Raw genomic sequence first — 17,975 nt, 5'->3', positions numbered from 1 at the left:
TCTCTCAGGGTTACTTTGAGAATGAGATGAGATGTACGCACAATAGCACTGGGCATGTGCCCGGCACAATGACTGCTCAGCAACGCTGAGTGTTAACGAATCAAACCGAGTAAAGGAGGTCTCTCCCTGGTGAAGCTTCAACAGACAGAAATACTGTGTTCGTAAAGAGACAAATGTCAGGGTGACAGGCAACATGGCCGAATGGGAACAGCTCCGATCTGCAGCTCCCAGTAAGATCAACGCAGAAGGTGGATGATTTCTGCATTTCCAACTGAGGTACCTGGCTCATCTCCCTGGGACTGGTTAGACAGTGGGTGCAGCCCACGGAGGGCGAGCCAAAGCAGGGTGGGGTGTTGCCTCACCCAGGAAGTGCAAGGAGTCGGGGAACTCCCTCCTCTAGCCAAGGGAAGCCATGAGGGACTGTGGCTTGAGAAACAGTGCATTCCAGCTCAAATACTACGCTTTTCCCACAGTCTTCGCAATCCACAGACCAGGAAATTCCCTTGGCTGCCCATGACACCAGGACCCTGGGTTTCAAGCACAAAACTGGGCAGCCGTTTCGGCAGACACTGAGCTAGCTGCAGGAGTTTTTTCTGATACCCCAGTGGCGCCTGGAATGCCAGCAAGACAGAACCCTTCACACCCCTGGAAAGGGGGTTGAAGCCAGGGAGCCAAGTGGTCTTGCTCAGCAGATCCCACCCCCATGGAGCCCAGCAAGCTAAGATCCACTGGCTTGAAGTTCTTGCTGCCAGCACAGCAGTCTGAAGTCGACCTGGGATGCTGGAGCTTGGTGGGGGGAGGGGCATCCACCATTACTGAGGCTTGAGTAGGCCATTTTCCCCTCACAGTGTAAACAAAGCTGCCAGGAAGTTCACACTGGGCAGAGCCCACCACAGCTATGCAAAGCCACTGTAGCCAGACTGCCTCTCTAGATTCCTCCTCCCTGGGCGGGGCATCTCTGAAAGAAAGGCAGCAGCCCCAGTCAGGGGCTTATAGATAAAACTCCCATCTCCCTGGGACAGAGCACCTGGGGGAAGGGTCGGCTGTGGGCACAACTTCAGCAGACTGAAGTTACTACCTGCTGGCTCTGAAGAGAGCAGTGGATCTCCCAGCACAGCGCTCAAGCTCTGCTAAGGGACAGACAGCCAACTCAAGTGGGTCCCTGACCCCTGTGCCTCCTGACTGGGAGACACCTCCCAGCAGGGGTCAACAGACACCTCATATAGGAGAGCTCTAGCTGGCATCTGGCAGGTGCCCCTCTGGGACGAAACTTCCAGAGGAAGGAACAGGCAGCGATCTTTGCTGTTCTGCAGCCTCTGCTGGTGATACTCAGGCAAACAGGGCCTGGAGTGGACCTCCAGCAAACTCCAACAGACCTGCAGCAGAGGAGCCTGTCTGTTAGAAGGAAAACTAAGAAACAGAAAGGGATAGCATCAACATCAACAAAAAGGACATCCACATGAAAAGGCCATCTGAAGGTCACCAACATCAAGGACCAAACGTAGATAAATCCACAAAGACGAGGAAAAACCAGTGCAAAAAGGCTGAAATTTCCAAAAACCAGAATACCTCTTCTCCTCCAAAGGATCACAACTCCTCGCTAGCAAGGGAACAAAACTGGACAGAGAATGAGTTTGATGAACTGACAGAAGTAGGCTTCAGAAGGTGGGTAATAACAAACTCCTCCAAGCTAAAGGAGCATGTTCTAACCCAATGCAAGGAAGCCAAGAACCTTGAAAAAAGGTTGGAGGAATTGCTAACTAGAATAACCAGGTTAGAGAAGAACATAAATGATCTGATGGAGCTGAAAAACACAGCATGAGAACTTCGTGAAGCATACACAAGCATCAATAGCCAAATCAATCAAGCAGAAGAAAGGATATATCAGAGATTGAAGATCAACTTAATGAAATAAAGTGTAAAGATTAAAAGAAAAAAGAATGAAAAGGAATGAACAAAGCCTCCAAGAAATATGGGACTATGTGAAAAGACCAAAGCTACGTTTGATTGGTGTACCTGAAAGTGACAGGCAGAATGAAACCAAGTTGGAAAACACTCTTCAGGATATTATCCAGGAGAACTTCCCCAACCTAGCAAGACAGGCCAACATTCAAATTCACGAAATACAGAACCACCACAGAGATACTCCTCAAGAAGAGCAACCCCAAGACACATAATCATCAGATTCACCAAGGTTGAAATGAAGGAAAAAATGTTAAGGGCAGACAGAGAGAAAGGTTGGGTTACCCACAAAGGGAAGCCCATCAGACTAACAGCAGATCTCTCTGCAGAAACCCTACAAGCCAGAAGACAGTGGGGGCCAATATTCAACATTCTTAAAGAAAAGAATTTTCGGCCGGGCGCAGTGGCTCACGCCTGTAATCCCAGCACTTTGGGAGGCTGAGGCGGGCAGATCATGAGGACAGGAGATCGAGACCATCCTGGCTAACACGGTGAAACCCCATCTCTACTAAAAATACAAAAAAATTAGCTGGGCATGCTGGCGTGCACCTGTAGTCCCAGCTGCTGGGGAGGCTGAGGCAGGAGAATGGTGTGAACCCGGGAGGCAGAGCTTGCAGTGAGCCGAGATCACGCCACTGCACTCCAGCCTGGGTGACAGAGCAAGACTCCGTCTCAAAAAAAAAAAGAATTTTCAGCCCAGAATTTCATATCCAGCCAAACTAAGCTTCGTAAGTGAAGGAGAAATAAACTCCTTTACAGACAAGCAAATGCTGAGAGATTTTCTCACCACCAGGCCTGCCTTACAATAGCTCCTGAAGCAAGCAAGCACTAAATATGGAGAGCAAAAACCAGTTCCACCCACTGCAAAAACATACCAAATTGTAAAGACCATCGACACTATGAAGAAACTGCATCAGTTAACAGGCAAAATAACCAGCCAGCATCATAATGACAGGATCAAATTCACACATAACAATATTAACCTTAAATGTAAATGGGCAAAATGCCCCAATTAAAAGACACAGACTGGCAAACTGGATAAAGAGTCAAGACCTGTCAGTGTGCTGTATTCAGGAGACCTGTCTCACATGCGAAGATACGCACTGGCTCAAAATAAAGGGATAGAAGAATATTTACCAAGCAAAAGAAAAGCAAAAAAAAAAAAAAAAAAAAGCAGGAGTTGCAATCCTAGTCTCTAATAAAACAGACTTTAAGCCAACAAAAATTTAAAAAGACAAAGAAGGGCATTACATGATGGTAAAGGGATCAATGCAACAACAAGAACTAACTATCTTAAATATACAAGCACCCAATACAGGAGCACCCAGATTCATAAAGCAAGTTCTTAGAGACCTACAAAGAGACTCAGACTCCCACACAATAATAGTGAGAAATTTTAACATCCCACTTTCAATATTAGATCAACGAGACAGAAAATTAACAAAGATATTCAGGACTTGAACTCAGCCCTGGACCATGCGGACCTAACAGACATCTACAGAACTCTCCACCCCAAATCAACAGAATATACATTCTTCTCAGCACCACATCGCACTTATTCTAAAATTGACCACATAATTGGAAGTAAAACACTCCTCAGCAAATGCAAGAGAATGGAAATCATAACAAACAGTCTCTCAGACCACAGTGCAATTGAATTAGAACTCAGGATTAAGAAACTCACTCAAAACTGCGTAACTACATGGAAACTGAATAGCCTACTCCTAAATGACTACTGGGTAAATAACAAAATTCACGCAGAAATAAGTAAGTTCTTTGAAAACAATGAGAACAAAGACAAAGCGTACCAGAATCTCTGGGACACAGCTAAAGCAGTGTTTAGAGGGAAATTTATAGCACTAAATGCCCACAGGAGAAAGAGGGAAAGATCTAAAATTGACACCCTAACATCATAATCAAAAGAATTAGAGAAGAGCAAACAAATTCAAAAGCTAGCAGAAGACAAGAAATAACTAAGATGAGTACAGAACTGAAGGAGAGAGACATAAAAAAGCCTTCAAAAAAAATCAATGAATCCAGGAGCTGGTTTTTTTTAAAGATTGATAAAATAGACCATTTAGCCAGACTAAAAAAGAAGAAAAGAGAGAAGAATCAAATAGACACAATAAAAAATGATAAAGGGGAGATCACCACTGATCCCACAGAAATACGAACTACCATCAGAGAATACTATGAACACTTCTACGCAAATAAACTAGAAAATCTAGAAGAAATGGATAAATTCCTGGATACATACACCCTCCCAAGACTAAACCAGGAGGAAGTCAAACCCCTGAATCGACCAGTAACAAGCTCTGATATTGAGGTAGTAATAAATAGCCTACCAACCAAAAAAAGCCCAGGACCAGACGGATTCACAGCCAGATTCTACCAGAGGTACAGAAAGGAGCTGGTAGGTACCATTCCATCTGAAACTATTACAAACAATAGAAAAAGAGGGACTCCTCCCTAACTCATTGTATGAGGCCAGCATCATCCTGATACCAAAACCTGGCAGAGACACAACAAAAAAAGAAAATTTCAGGCCAATATCCCTGATGAACATCAATGCAAAAATCCTCAATAAAATACTGGCAAACCAAATCCAGCAGCACATCAAAAAGCTTATCCACCACGATCAAGTTGGCTTCATCCCTGGGATGCAAGGCTGGTTCAACATACGCAAATCAACCAGGCGCGGTGGCTCACACCTGTAATCCCAGTAGTTTGGGAGGCTGAGGCAGGTGGATCACAAGGTCAGGAGATCGAGACCATCCTGGCCAACGTGGTGAAACCTCGCCTCTAATAAAAATACAAAAATTAACCGGGTGTGGTGGCGTGTGTCTGTAGTCTCAAGTACTCAGGAGGCTGAGGCTTGAACACAGGAGGTGGAGGTTGCAGTGAACCAAGATTGCACCACTGCACTCCAGCTTGGGTGACAGAGGGAGACTCCGTCTCAGGAAAGAAAAAAAAAACAACCAAATAACAAAAAAAAATATGCAAATCAATAAACGTAATCCATCGTATAAATAGAACCAATGACAAAAACCACATGATTATCTCAATAGATGCAGAAAAAGCCTTCAATAAAATTCAACACCCCTTCATGCTAAAAACTCTCAATAAACTAGGTATTGATGGAATGTATCTCAAAATAATAAGAGCTATTTATGACAAACCCACAGCCAATATCATACTGAATGGGCAAAAGCTGGAAGTATTCCCTTTGAAAACTGGCACAAGACAAGGATGCCCTCTCTCACCACTCCTATTCAACATACTATTAGAAGTTCTGGCCAGGGCAATCAGGCAAGAGAAAAAAATAAAGCGTATTCAAATAGGAAGAGAGGAAGTCAAATTGTCTCTGTTTTCAGATGACATGATTGTATATTTAGAAAACCCCATCATCTCAGCCCAAAATCTCCTTAAGCTGATAAGCAACTTCAGCAAAGTCTCAAGATACAAAATCAACGTGCAAAAATCACAAGCATTCCTACACACCAATAATTGACAAAGAGCCAAATCATGAGTGAACTCCCATTCACAATTGCTACAAAGAGAATAAAATACCTGGGAATACAACTTACAAGGGATGTGAAAGACCTCTTCGAGGAGAACTACAAACCACTGCTCAGCGAAATAGGACACAAACAAATAGAAAAACATTCCATGCTCATGGATACAAAGAATCAGTATTGTGAAAACGGCCATACTGCCCAAAGTAATTTATAGATTCAATGCTATGCCCATCAAGCTACCACTGACTTTCTTCACAGAATTAGAAAAAACTACTTCAAATTTCATATGGAACCAAAAAAGAGCCCGTATGGCCAAGACAATCCTAAGCAAAAAGAACAAAGCTGGAGGCATCATACTACCTGACTTCAAACCATACTACAAGGCTACAGTAACCAAAACAGCATGGTACTGGTACCAAAAGAGATATAGAGACCAATGGAACAGAACAGAGGCCTCAGAAATAATGCCAGACATCTACAACCATCTGATCTTTGACAAACTGGACAAAAACAAGCAATGGGAAAAGGATTCCCTATCCAATAAATGGTGTTAGGAAAACTGGATAGCCATATGCATAAAACTGAAACTGGACCCCTTCCTTACACCTTATACAAAAATTAACTCAAGAGGGGTTAAACATAAGACCTAAAACCATAAAAATCCTAGAAGAAAACCTAGGCAATACCATTCAGGACATAGGCATGGGCAAAGACTTCATGACTAAAACACCAAAAGCAATGGCAACAAAAACCAAAATTGACAAATGGGATCTAATTAAACTAAAGAGCTTCTGCACACCAGAAGAAACTATCATCAGAATGAAAAGGGAATCTACAGAATGGGAGAAAATTTTTGCAATCTATCCATCTGACAAAGGGCTCATATCCACGATCTACAAGGAACTTAAACAAGTTTACAAGAAAAAAACAACGCCATCAAAAAGCAGACGAAGGAGATAAACAGACACTTCTCAAAAGAAGACATTTATGTAGCCAACAAACATGAAAAAAAAGCTCATCATCACTGGTCATTAGAGAAATGCAAATCAAAACCACAATGAGATACCATCTCACACCAGTTACAGTGGCGATCATTAAAAAGCCAGGAAACAACAGAAGCTGGAGAGGATGTGGAGAAATAGGAACACTTTTACACTGTTGGTGGGAGTGTAAATTAGTTCAACCATTGTGGAAGGCAGTGTGGCGATTCCTCAAGAATCTAAAACCAGAAATACCATTTGACCCAGCAATCCCGTTACTGGGTATATAACCAAAGGATTATAAACATTCTATGATAAAGACACATGCACACATATGTGTACTGCACCACTATGCACAATACGAAAGACTTGGAACCAACTCAAATGCCCAGCAATGATAGACTGGACAAAGAAAATGTGGCACATATACACCATGGAATACTATGCAATCATAAAAATGGATGAATTCATGTCCTTTGCAGGGATATGGATGAAGCTGGAAACCATCATTCTCAGCAAACTAACACAGGAACAGAAAACCAAACACTGCATGTTCTCACTCATAAGTGGGGACTGAACAATTAGAACACATGGACACAGGGAAGGGGACATTACACACCAGGGCCTGTCAGGGGTGTGGGGCTAGGGGAAGGATAGCATCAGGAGAAATACCTAATGTAGATGATGGGTGCCACCCATACATGTGCCACCACCATGGCACATGTATACCTATGTAACAAACCTACACGTTCTGTACATGTATCCCAAAACTTAAACTATAATTAATTTAAAAAAGAGAGAGAGAGAGACAAATGTCTCTTAAAAATAATATTCAGGGCCGGGCACAGTGGCTCACACCTGTAATGCCAGCACTTTGGGAGGCCAAGGCGGGCGGATCACAAGTTCAAGAGATTGAGACCGTCCTGGCCAACATGGTGAAACCTCATCTCTACTAAAAATACAAAAATTAGCTGGGCGTGGTGGTGCACGCCTGTAGTCCCAGCTACTCAGGAGGCTGAGGCAGGAGAATTGCTTGAACCCAGGAGGCGGAGATTGCAGTGAGCTGAGATTGTGCCACTGCACTCCAGCCTGGCTACAGAGCAAGACTTCATCTCAAAAATAATAATAATAATAATAATAATAATATGCATGCTGGCTTTCCCACTAACTGATCCAAATTAGTGAATTCTTTTGTGAATGTTCTGGTCACTCCATGTGGACAGAAACCTCCCTGGGAGAAGGACCAATGCCCTCCAGCCCAGAGTTCTGTGGGTTGCCCCTCGGTCCTGCTGTCTCCTCTCGTCACAGCTGCTGGATGGGACCACGGCAGGACATCTTCGGGGTCAGACTCGTTTTGGCAGAGGGGCCCCCGTGTGTCTTAGTACGGCACACAGACTCTTGTGAGCGGCCACCACTAGTCCTCCACATCGTCATTTACACACGTCTCCCTCCTAGCCAGGGCCACTCACAAGTGTGCCTAACTTTGCAATTTCTTTTTTTATGAGATGCCCAGGCTACAGTGCAATGGCAAGATCTTGGCTCACCGCAACCTCCGCCCCCCGGGTTCAAGCGATTCTCCTGACTCAGCCTTCCCGAGTAGCTGGGATTACAGGCATGCGCCACTACGCCTGGCTAATTTTGTATTTGTATGTATTTATGTATTTATTTTGAGACAAAGTCTCACTCTGTCGCCCAGGCTGGAGTGCCGTGGTGCAATCTCAGCTCACTGAAAGCCCTGCCTCCCAGGTTCACGCCATTCTCCTGCCTCAGCCTCCCAAGTAGCTGGGACTACAGGTGCCTGCCACCACACCCGGCTAATTTTTTTTTCTATTTTCCTAGAGACGGGGTTTCATCGTATTAGCCAGGATGGTCTCGATCTCCTGACCTCGTGATCCGCCCGCCTTGGCCTCCCAAAGTGCTGGGATTATAGGCGTGAGCCACCACGCCCAGCCTGATTTTGTATTTTTGGTAGAGATGGGGTTTCTCCATGTTGGTCAGGTTGGTCTTGAACTCCCGATTACAGGTCATCCGCCCTCCTTGGCCTCCCAAAGTGCTGGATTAAAGGCATGAGCCACTGTGCCCGGCCTGCAATTTCTTCCACTCTGGCCTGAGTGACTAGGTTGGAAATGAGTACTGGATAAAGTTCTGGTTTGTCTTTGATGCATGTGACTATTCTTATCACCACCCACAGCCAGCACCTGGACCACAAAGAAGTTCCCAGAGCACTTTCACCTTCTGGAGTGGCCGTGCCCAGGACCACAAGCACTCACCTTCAGAGCCCTTCTGCTTCCTCTCCACCTCCCTGCGGTACTCCTCCAGCTCACGGTCTGTGAGTGTGGTGAAGGGGTTGGGGCCCGTGGTGCTCACAATGACGTGGGGCTGGTACTCCTTTTCAATGATGGCCTTGGAGGCCGTCACCAGCTCTCCCTGTGGATGAAAGGCACATCTGGTCTGCAGGAGCCCGGCCCAATGGGGACTCTCCCTCCTCCCAGGCAGGCTGCAGGCAGGGCAGGGGCAGGAGGCTTTCCAGGAGCAGAGACCCCTGAGACTGCACTGCCATGGGCCCGAGGCCTAGGCTGAGCTGCAGCCTTCAGTGGTATATAATGGAAACACAGGTCAGTGCCACGATGAACAGACATTAACCACAAAAGAAATCCTACAGAGCCTTCCAGGTTTCAGAAGCAAAAGCCCAGTGCAGACCCAAGAGCACAGAGCACCTCAGGGAGGGTGCCCACTCCTCACTGTGGAGCAGAAGGGGAAGAGGCCCTTTCCTGTTACTGTTTAAAAGTCAGTAAGTTTTCCTCATGACATCAGAAACTGTCACGAGGTACAGCACTCAGCGTAAGGCATGCTCAGAGCTTTGCTCATATTCTAAGAGCACAGGTAAGTTCTGTTCTTTTGACTGTGGTTAGTTTGTAAATAGTTCCTGGAACTTATCCCAAAACATTCAGAGACGACAACATGCCCCAAGACACCAGTGTTTAGCTGAGGCATTTGGAAAACTCTGAAAATTTGTACCAAAGGAAAAAAGAAGGAAGCGAAGCACCAAGGCGGCTCACAGACCACACCAATCTTAAAGCAGGAGGTGGAGCCTGCAGGCCAGCACAGTGGGCTGGGTGGGCATCAGGGGGTGCGGTCCACTCACAGCCACCTGCCCCAGCACAGCACTGTGCCCACAGTGCAGCCTGATTGGGTCAGGGGCAGGAAAATGTCCCCCAATTCCCTGGAGCTCACTTCTTTTTTTTTTTTTTTTTTGAGACGGAGTCTCGCACTGTCACCCAGGCTGGAGTGCAGTGGCGCAATCTCGGCTCGCTGCAAGCTCCACCTCCCAGGTTCACGCCATTCTCCTGCCTCAGCCTCCCGAGTAGCTGGGACTACAGGCGCCCGCCACCACGCCCGGCTACCCTGGAGCTCACTTTTAAGACAGTTATCCAGCACTTACACACATGCACATGACTGACAGCTTCCAAAACCAAATAAAAACAGGAGAAACCACAATTCTTTGGATGCCAGGCCTGGTCCTTCAGTGCTGCTCTCAGTGCGGAGTGAACACCAGAGATGGAGAGCGTCCTAGCTGGACTGACTCGGGAAATTCAACTCACACAGGCCAACCGCTCCTCAAGCAGAGACAGGGGAACTTGGACTGACTGAGATGGGCTGAGGAGTTACCACCTAGCATGCTGCGTACCCAGTGCTGACCAGTGACACAGAGCTCCGAGAGGGACAGATGGGCTGCTGGAACAGGCAACCTTTGCCCGGGAGCCTGGAGACTCTCGACAGTCAACAAGTCAAAGGGAACCCTCTTCTGAACCAGGTCTGACTCGAGGCCCATTGGCTTTTCGTTAAGAAGTTGCCCTGCCTCACCAAGACAGGAAGCTGAGTCCTGTCTGCCATGTCTTAGCTCTGTGGCCCGAGCCAAGTCTTTCCCTGACCAGAGGCCTGCCTCACTATCTGAAGGAGAAGCTGCTGGGCTGGCCACTGCTGAGAGCCCTCACATGATGTCACTCTAGAGACGGTATCCCAGCAACAGCAGTTTGGCTGGCTGCACCTGCATCCTGATATCACTGCCAATGAAATGAGAAGGTGATACAAGAGAAATGCTTAAGTTCATTTAAATCAAGTGGTTAAAATTAGTAAAGGAATCAAATATCAAGAATCAACTATCAGGCCAGGCATGGTGGCTCACACCTGTAATCCCAGCACTTTGGGAAGCTGAGGCGGGTGGATCACCTGAGGTCAGGAGTTCAAGACCACCCTGGCCAACACAGCGAAAACCTGTCTCAACTAAAAATACAAAAAAAATTAACCAGGCGTGGTGGTGGGCATCTGTAATCCCAGGTACTCGGGAGGCTGAGGCAAAGGAATCACTTGAACGTGGGAGGCAGAGGTTGAGGTGAGCCGAGATTGCACCACTGCACTCCAACCTGGGCAACAGAGCAAGACTCTGTCTCAAACAAAACAAACAAACAAACAAAGAATAAACTATCAGCCAGGCGCCACAGCTCATGCTTATAATCCCAGCACTTTGGGAGTCCAAGGCAGAAGGATTGCTTGAGCCCAGGAGTTCGAGACCAGCCTGGGCAACATAGTGAGACCTTGTCTCTACAAAAAATTTAAAAATTAGCCAGGCATGGTGGCATGCACCTGTAGTCCCAGCTACTGAGGAGGCTGAGGTGGGAGGATTCCTTTGGCCTAAGAGGTCGAGGCTGCAGTGAGCTGTGATCGCACTACTGCACTCCAGCATGGGCCACAGAGTAAGATATTGTCTCAAAATACAAATACAAATACAAATACAAATCCATTGGCACAGAGACACCAAAACCCTTGTTCCCAATTTTGATGCCCCAAAGGACAAGCGGGGCTCTCTCATACTGAGACAGCTGAAGCCCGAGGCACAGCGCAGCAGGTCCCCAGTGGTGGAGAGCTCCCTCCTCCACAGACCACAGCTAAGGGTTAAGCTGCTGTCAAGACCAGTTACGGGAACAGAGAATCACATTCCTCTGCAAGAAAGGACACAGAGCAATGACTGAGATGCAGAGAAACATACACCACTCATGGACAACCCAGACAAGAAACCCTCCCTGTCACTTGACAAGGCTCTAAAGCAAAACACAGGCCCAGTAACACTTTCCATACTTGACTGAGGCAACCTGGGTGGAACAAGAGCTCCACCCGAGGCTGTGCAACCTGCACTAGCGGCTGACCTGAGCATCAGGTTTTCATCTACGAGCAGGGCCAACTTGGATCTGGACTGGCATTCCCAGTGCTGGACCATGTACACGTTAGGTGCTCAACACAGGTCACTGAGAGAGTCCAAGGGGTGAGCTTATTGCCCCTCTGCATTTCTACCACACAGCATGAAGGGTGTTGGAGAACACAGCCCCTGGTGAGGTGCACATGGGAACACAAGAGTCCTTCCCTGGGCTGAATAGCTTGCAGTGTAGACTCACATCTTCATCTCTAATCCTTCACTTCACTTGCAATTGAATCCAGAGGGCAGCCAAAATTATTTCAGGTTATGCCAGGCGCGGTGGCTCACACCCTATAATCCCAGCATTTTGGGAGGCTGAGTCAGGTGGACTGCTTGAGCTCAGGAGTTTGAGACCAGCCTGGGCAACGTGGCGGAACCCAGTCTCTACAAAAAAATACAAAAATTAGCCAGGTGTGGTGATGTGCACCTGTAGTCCCAGCTACTCAGTAGGCTGAGATGGGAGGAGGGAGGATTGCTTGAGCCCGGGAGGTGGAGGTTGCAGTGGGCCAAGACAGCCCGACCACACTCCAGCCTGGACAACAGAGTGAGACCCTGTCTCAAAAAATATATATATATGTATATGTATTTCAGGTTACATGTTATGCTGCCCAAAACAAAGTCAACACAGCCTTCAGCTGGGCTGCGAACTCCTGAACTGTGATTACTGTTCCTTCTTCTATCAGAGGGCAACACTTGCACTGTGGGAATGGCCATCACCAGTGAGGGAGAAATGGAAGGCAAAGGAAAGTCCTTTCCAGAAAAGCCCCAGCTCCCTAAGTCCCAAATACCCATTCTTCAGGTTCTCAGATGGGAAGCAGGCATCCACGCGCTCGCCTCACTGGGGAGGGGAGTATGTGGGACACAGTCGTCCTTGCTTGGTCAAGGAAAAACTCAACTTCTCAACATGCAGCTCCATGTTCCAAAAGGAGCAAGACTGTCTGTGCTTTGAGGTTCACATGAAAGGAAGTGGAACAATCGCCCAGTAAAGGACTCCCATGGAGCCAAAGCACATTCTCACCAAAAAGAGGGATATTTTAGCCAGAGTGGGATAAAGATCAAGGGTGCAAAAGTAAACTTCAGATATAAGGAGGTAGAGAAAACACAAAGGTGGAACAAGGATTTCTGTCCAGGTGGTCAACCTCTCTTCCTCTGGGGTCAGCATACAGTGGTATTCTCTGCTAATGACACCTGGATGCAGCACTCGCAGCGAGCATGGTGTTCAGAAGGTAGGGACCCTACCTCTATCATTCAGGAAGCCCCCAGGTGACAGTGACACACACCCACATCTGAATATCACTGGGACAGAGCACACAAAGCTGTAACTGGTGGTTGAACACGGCGACCCAGGCTGCTTTCTGGAGAGCCCTAACAAGGTCCTCAGTGCTGCCCTCACGTGGGCTCTACACAGGAGGCCAGCTGGGCTCATGGCCTGCACAGCCCTCACACACCTGAGAGAAAGAATAACTGACAAGACCGCAACAAAGTGCCAAAAGATGAAAAACAAGCAACAGGCAGAGTCATCTTTCTCCCCTGCTCTGAGAAGCTCTTCCAAGAATGGCAGCCGGAAGGATGCTCTAAGCACAGGGAAAAACAGGACCTGTGGAATTAATAAGTAAATATGCAAAATAATGTTATTAGCAGGGATTACAGACAGGAATACAGAATCTTTGCTACAAACCTGCTTCTATGTGGGAACTGGAACACCACTAAAGTGACACGTGCATCTCAATGAAGGTGTGACAAGTGAAAGAGACAGTTCTGGAAATTTCCTTTGACAAGAATATAAACATACCTCTCAGCTAAGACTCTTCAACCATACGGTCAGCCTCTTTCTGCGTGGCACCAACTCCTGCACACTAGCAGCCTAGATTCTTAGGGAGGATTTCCTTCTACGTGGGTGGGTTCAGACAGATCTTCCACCTACTCCACATACTAGATGCGCACACACAAAGGGAATCACAGTGAGGGGTTTCAGACTCTCCTAAGTCTTTCTCCTCTGTGGCATTTAAAAATGTTATTTAGGGTTTTTTTTTTTTTTTTGAGGTACAAATAAATACATTTTATCAAGGGCTGACAAAGACTGTCTGAATTCCCATTCCTCTGAAATGGCATCTTTCAGTGATATGACCTCTAGTGGCTACATTCATGACATTTACAGTCAAAGTTGAACCAGCGAGGGTGGAAGGGCACTCGGGAGTGGACACTGCCAACAGCAACAGACTGCCCAGAAGAGCCTGTCTGCAGTCAGCGTTACGGAAAAGGCAAATTCTGAAACCCAAAACACGCACTGACCAAAGTCCCGTGCGGAACTGCAGAAATGCACCCCATTGCTCAGACTGGCCATTTCTCAGCAACAACTTCGAATGCTGGAAATTGTTATCACACCTCATACCAAATGTTTTAATTAAAGAATCGAATAGGTAGAACAGAACCTTCTGTACAATCTCACAAACAGGTTAAAGATCCATTTGAAGCTACTTCAGTAACTAAGACAATGCCTGAAGAGAGGAGACGGGGAGCGGGAGGGGAGGGGAGCAAGGCGCATAGACAGGTAGTGAGGACAGGGCAGTGAGTACCTTTCTAAAAGAGAGAGATTTAGCGGGACTAAAGGTCTGCTCTGTTAGCTCGAGCCCTTCGATAGTTTCCGTACAGTCAGAGAGAGGTGCATCCTGAAACAGTAAACTGAGTCACCAGAGCACACCAGGCCCAGCCTGTGAAATATCAGCTGAGAGCACAGGATGGAGCTGGCTAAGAGCATGCAGCAGGGACAGCTGTCAACAGTAAGTGTGGCAGTGATGACGGCAGGACGTGCAGACACTGAACACGAAACCAGGACCACGGCTGGACAAATCCAACAATCGTCTACCCCTGCAGAGTCAGGTGTTAAAGCATTAGGTGGCATATTAGTTTTCAGAGATAACTACTTACACAATTCTCTTCAATGTGCCACAAGGTAGAGTCATTTTGTAGAAATGTGTGTAAATGTGCACCACATTTACAGGCACCCACCCCTCTGCAACCCAAGCAGCACTTTGTTGCAGACAGCAATATGTACCAGAACAAGAGTCCCTAAACCCACCCTCTCCTAGCGCCTTACACAGAACGCTGCTGAACCCGGGCCGAATCTGAGCCCCAAAGCTGGTGGTGTATGTGCCACCCTCACATATGCATGCATTACAAGGGGCAGGACCAGAGGGGTGGACACAGCCCTCAGCATGCTCGCTCCATCTAGAACTCAAGGAAAAGTGCCTGAACCGTTTCTCATCATGAAGGTTTTAACAAAGGTAACTGGTTGCCTAGAATACTTACCTCATAAAGTCACTCTCTCAATTTCAGAATAACTTTGGAGCAGGCGGTCACACAGCCACCACCCACTAATGTCAGAGACACTCTGGGCTCTCACCTGGACGAGGCTCCTGTCCATCACTACACCACACAAAACCTGGGACTGAGGGCCAGCCGTCTTAATGTCCTGTAAATTCTGCTCTCGGATCTGAGGGTGGGAAGGAGAGGCACACATCAACGGTCCTGAAGCAGCCATGCTGCCTGGGAGCCCTGCTGCTTGTGCACTTGGGCCCCAGCCACATGGAAGCTACATTTCAGCTCTCCCACTGCCCCACGCAGGCAGGATGGCCCCATGTGTTCTGAGTGACCGCCATGCCTGCTTAGTGGGGCGTGGGTCTGCAGGGATGGAGACTATTCCCAGCTCCCCACATCTTCCAGATGCTTGGGCAGGACACCTGTCTCTCACTGTCATTAACTTGGGGGAAACACTCGCTGCATGTCCATCGTCTAGTGATGTGAGCACTGGCAGGGCTCCTGCTCTGATACACCAAATGCCACTCACAAGTCTTTGAACGAACCCTGAAAGTCAGGGACAGGAGTCTGCTCTTGCTAAGAACAGGTTTTGCAGCTTCCAATTCTGACCTGTGAGCAAACATCAGTTCAAGAATCAATAGGGCCCAAAAAATGTCTGCTGCTCATACTTCACACTGGTGGTAGAACAGCAGCGGTGTGAAGAGATGGCTTCAGCTGCAACAGTGGCAACAACAGCAGATGCCCTCTGCTAGAAGCAAGCACCCCCTCCCCCCAAAGCAGCTGGCATCCCTTCCAATCCCACACCCAAGCCCCCACTGAGTGCTGACGCAGGACGCACCTTGTTCCTCATCTCCTGGACCTCTTTTGGGTTAGTGTTCAATGGAACAAACAGGTTAGGGACAGCAGAGGTGGAAGTTCTATGTCCATCCTCTTTAGTCCACTGTAATATCAAGAACAGTTGAAAAGTCAGAATTATGACAACAATAAGTGACATAGCATCCAATCTATTCAGTTTATCTCACATCTGGTCATGCACTGAACATCACAGAGGGGACTGAACCAATGACCACATCTAATCTGGGTCACTCAGCAGAGTCGCCATGGGAGCAGGATGCAGCCACATAAAGACCAGTTAATGCTGGAAGTCAAAGTCATGACTGATGGAAAACGACCATCTGGAAAGCCCAGCTGAATCTGGGTCATAAGGTAGGCTGACGACAGAGCTGAGCCCCATAACCCTGGGACCAGCAGGGGAGGCCCCTCAGAGACCATTGGTTCACCGCTCTGAAAATCATCCAACACCAAAGCCAACTGGAAGCATGAGATGACAGGGTCATGAAAAGCAATGTGATGCTGCTACCCGGGGTTAGGGAGGAGCCTGCACCGTGAGGCAAGAGTGGGCATCACCAAAGTTTTGCATTAAAGTAAATGACAGCATCAGAATGCACTGTCTGCGTAACTTTCAACCCAAGAACATTACTGTACGGACACTTACACGGTAGCTACCTGGAAGAAGAGTTTGGTGATGTCGAATATTTTATATAACTTAATATTTTTGAGTGCTACAAAAATATCCCAAACAAACTTGAAGCGCTTCATGAGTCCTTAATATTTAAAGGCTGTTTTAGTACCAGTGCATCTCGTCAGCATGCTGAGCCTTCCACTCATAATTTTTTTTTGGATCTCCAATCAAATCTGAGATTTTTAATCAAATTCTAAGGCATGAGTAGGCACTGAACATTAAAACAAGCCCATCTTCGAGAGCAAATGTTATGCCTTTCAGAATACTTTCGAGAGGCAATAAGATAGCCATAAACCATACGACTTCAAAAAAAAGCAACAAAACCAGCAAATGCTGAGCCACTGCGAGGAAAGTGTGGAATGGGCATGGAGCTGTGGGTACTCACTGATGGTTATCTTCTCAGATAAAAACAACTCCAGCGTTTTATTAAAAATAATTTTTAGTCAAAACATTTCAAACAGCAACCTCAGAAACTTGAACACATTTGAAAAAGTAACAGCAATCATTATAAATGAAAAGATACCAACCTGGGAGCACTGCATGGACTCTGTCACTCCAGAACAGTAAGAAACAAATGTAAATGCGGAGCAAGGCCTCCCCTTGGATGTACACATTGACTACAAGGCCTAAAGTGACTTAGTTGTTTTGCAAGCTAATGGTAAATAAAGCTCGCGCTGCTGCCTAAACGCTTTGGAAAACTTCCTCATGGCAATTCAGCACTGTGCTTCACATCAGCCGCAGAAAGGTGTTTTGGGTTTTTTTTTTGGTTTTATAAGGCCCACTTCCTTTAACAAGTGAAACAAGTAAAAAATAAACAAATGAAAGAAAAGGGGGAGACAGGAAGAAGGGGGGAAAGAAGACAAGGAGGGCAGGAAAGAAGAGGAGAGACGCACTCCCATGCTCAGAGCCCCATGGCCACACAGGGTCCCTGCCCAGGTGACGCGGCCGCTCAGGAGCACGGAGGCTTCTCACCAACTGCGTCAGGAAAACACCAGGACCACCTGGGGAAGATAAAACTTTTTTTCTTTAAATAAATCTATAAAGTAAAACACTGTTACAAGGGGAAAAGAAAGCCCCACTTTATGTATTTGGTTGCCCATGGTTTTAGGAGCATCTAATCTAATTTCAACTGAACTCCTAATGAACTAGTCATGCATAGATGAGTCTGCTTCAGCCCCTGTCTCCTCCATTCCAGGGGCTTCTGGAAATGGGCCTCTTCTACAGTTTAAAGCAGAGCTGGGTGGACTGTTAGAGGTAGGTTACAGGAGGAGTAAAGACCCATCTTCAGAGGAGGTCTCAGCACCACGACATGGGAGCACCTCTCAGGGCAAACGGTAACTTGAGCGGCATTAACGCTGAAACGAAGCACCCCTTGCAGCGTCTGTCGCTGGTGCCTGCAGATGGCCTGCGCTGCACTTGGGTCA

The 17,975-nt window shown here is 47.1% G+C and overlaps 1 protein-coding gene across 15 annotated transcripts in view; it reads right to left on the bottom strand.

Moving 5' to 3' along the window:
* ADD1 (adducin 1) overlaps positions 1-17,975 on the bottom strand; it is an 86,248-nt gene that overhangs the window by 6,304 nt on the left and 61,969 nt on the right. For 8 of the 15 annotated variants that reach the window (XM_001150180.6, XM_001150965.6, XM_001150514.6 and 5 more), the window contains exons 11-13: positions 15,868-15,969; positions 15,115-15,204; positions 8,731-8,887 (exon numbers count right to left, since the gene is read on the bottom strand). In XM_001150180.6, the coding sequence (XP_001150180.3) occupies positions 8,731-8,887; positions 15,115-15,204; positions 15,868-15,969 (349 nt within the window). Of the gene's footprint in view, positions 1-8,730; positions 8,888-14,287; positions 14,381-15,114; positions 15,205-15,867; positions 15,970-17,975 lie in introns of all 15 variants that reach the window. The other 7 variants (XM_009447251.5, XM_009447248.5, XM_024355928.3 and 4 more) reach the window with 1 other exon arrangement.

The sequence above is a fragment of the Pan troglodytes genome, chromosome 3, assembly GCF_028858775.2.
Source record: "Pan troglodytes isolate AG18354 chromosome 3, NHGRI_mPanTro3-v2.0_pri, whole genome shotgun sequence".
NCBI classification, from domain to species: Eukaryota; Metazoa; Chordata; class Mammalia; order Primates; family Hominidae; genus Pan; species Pan troglodytes.
Note: the sequence above shows the minus strand (reverse complement) of the source record. Positions and strands in the feature narration are given on the sequence as shown.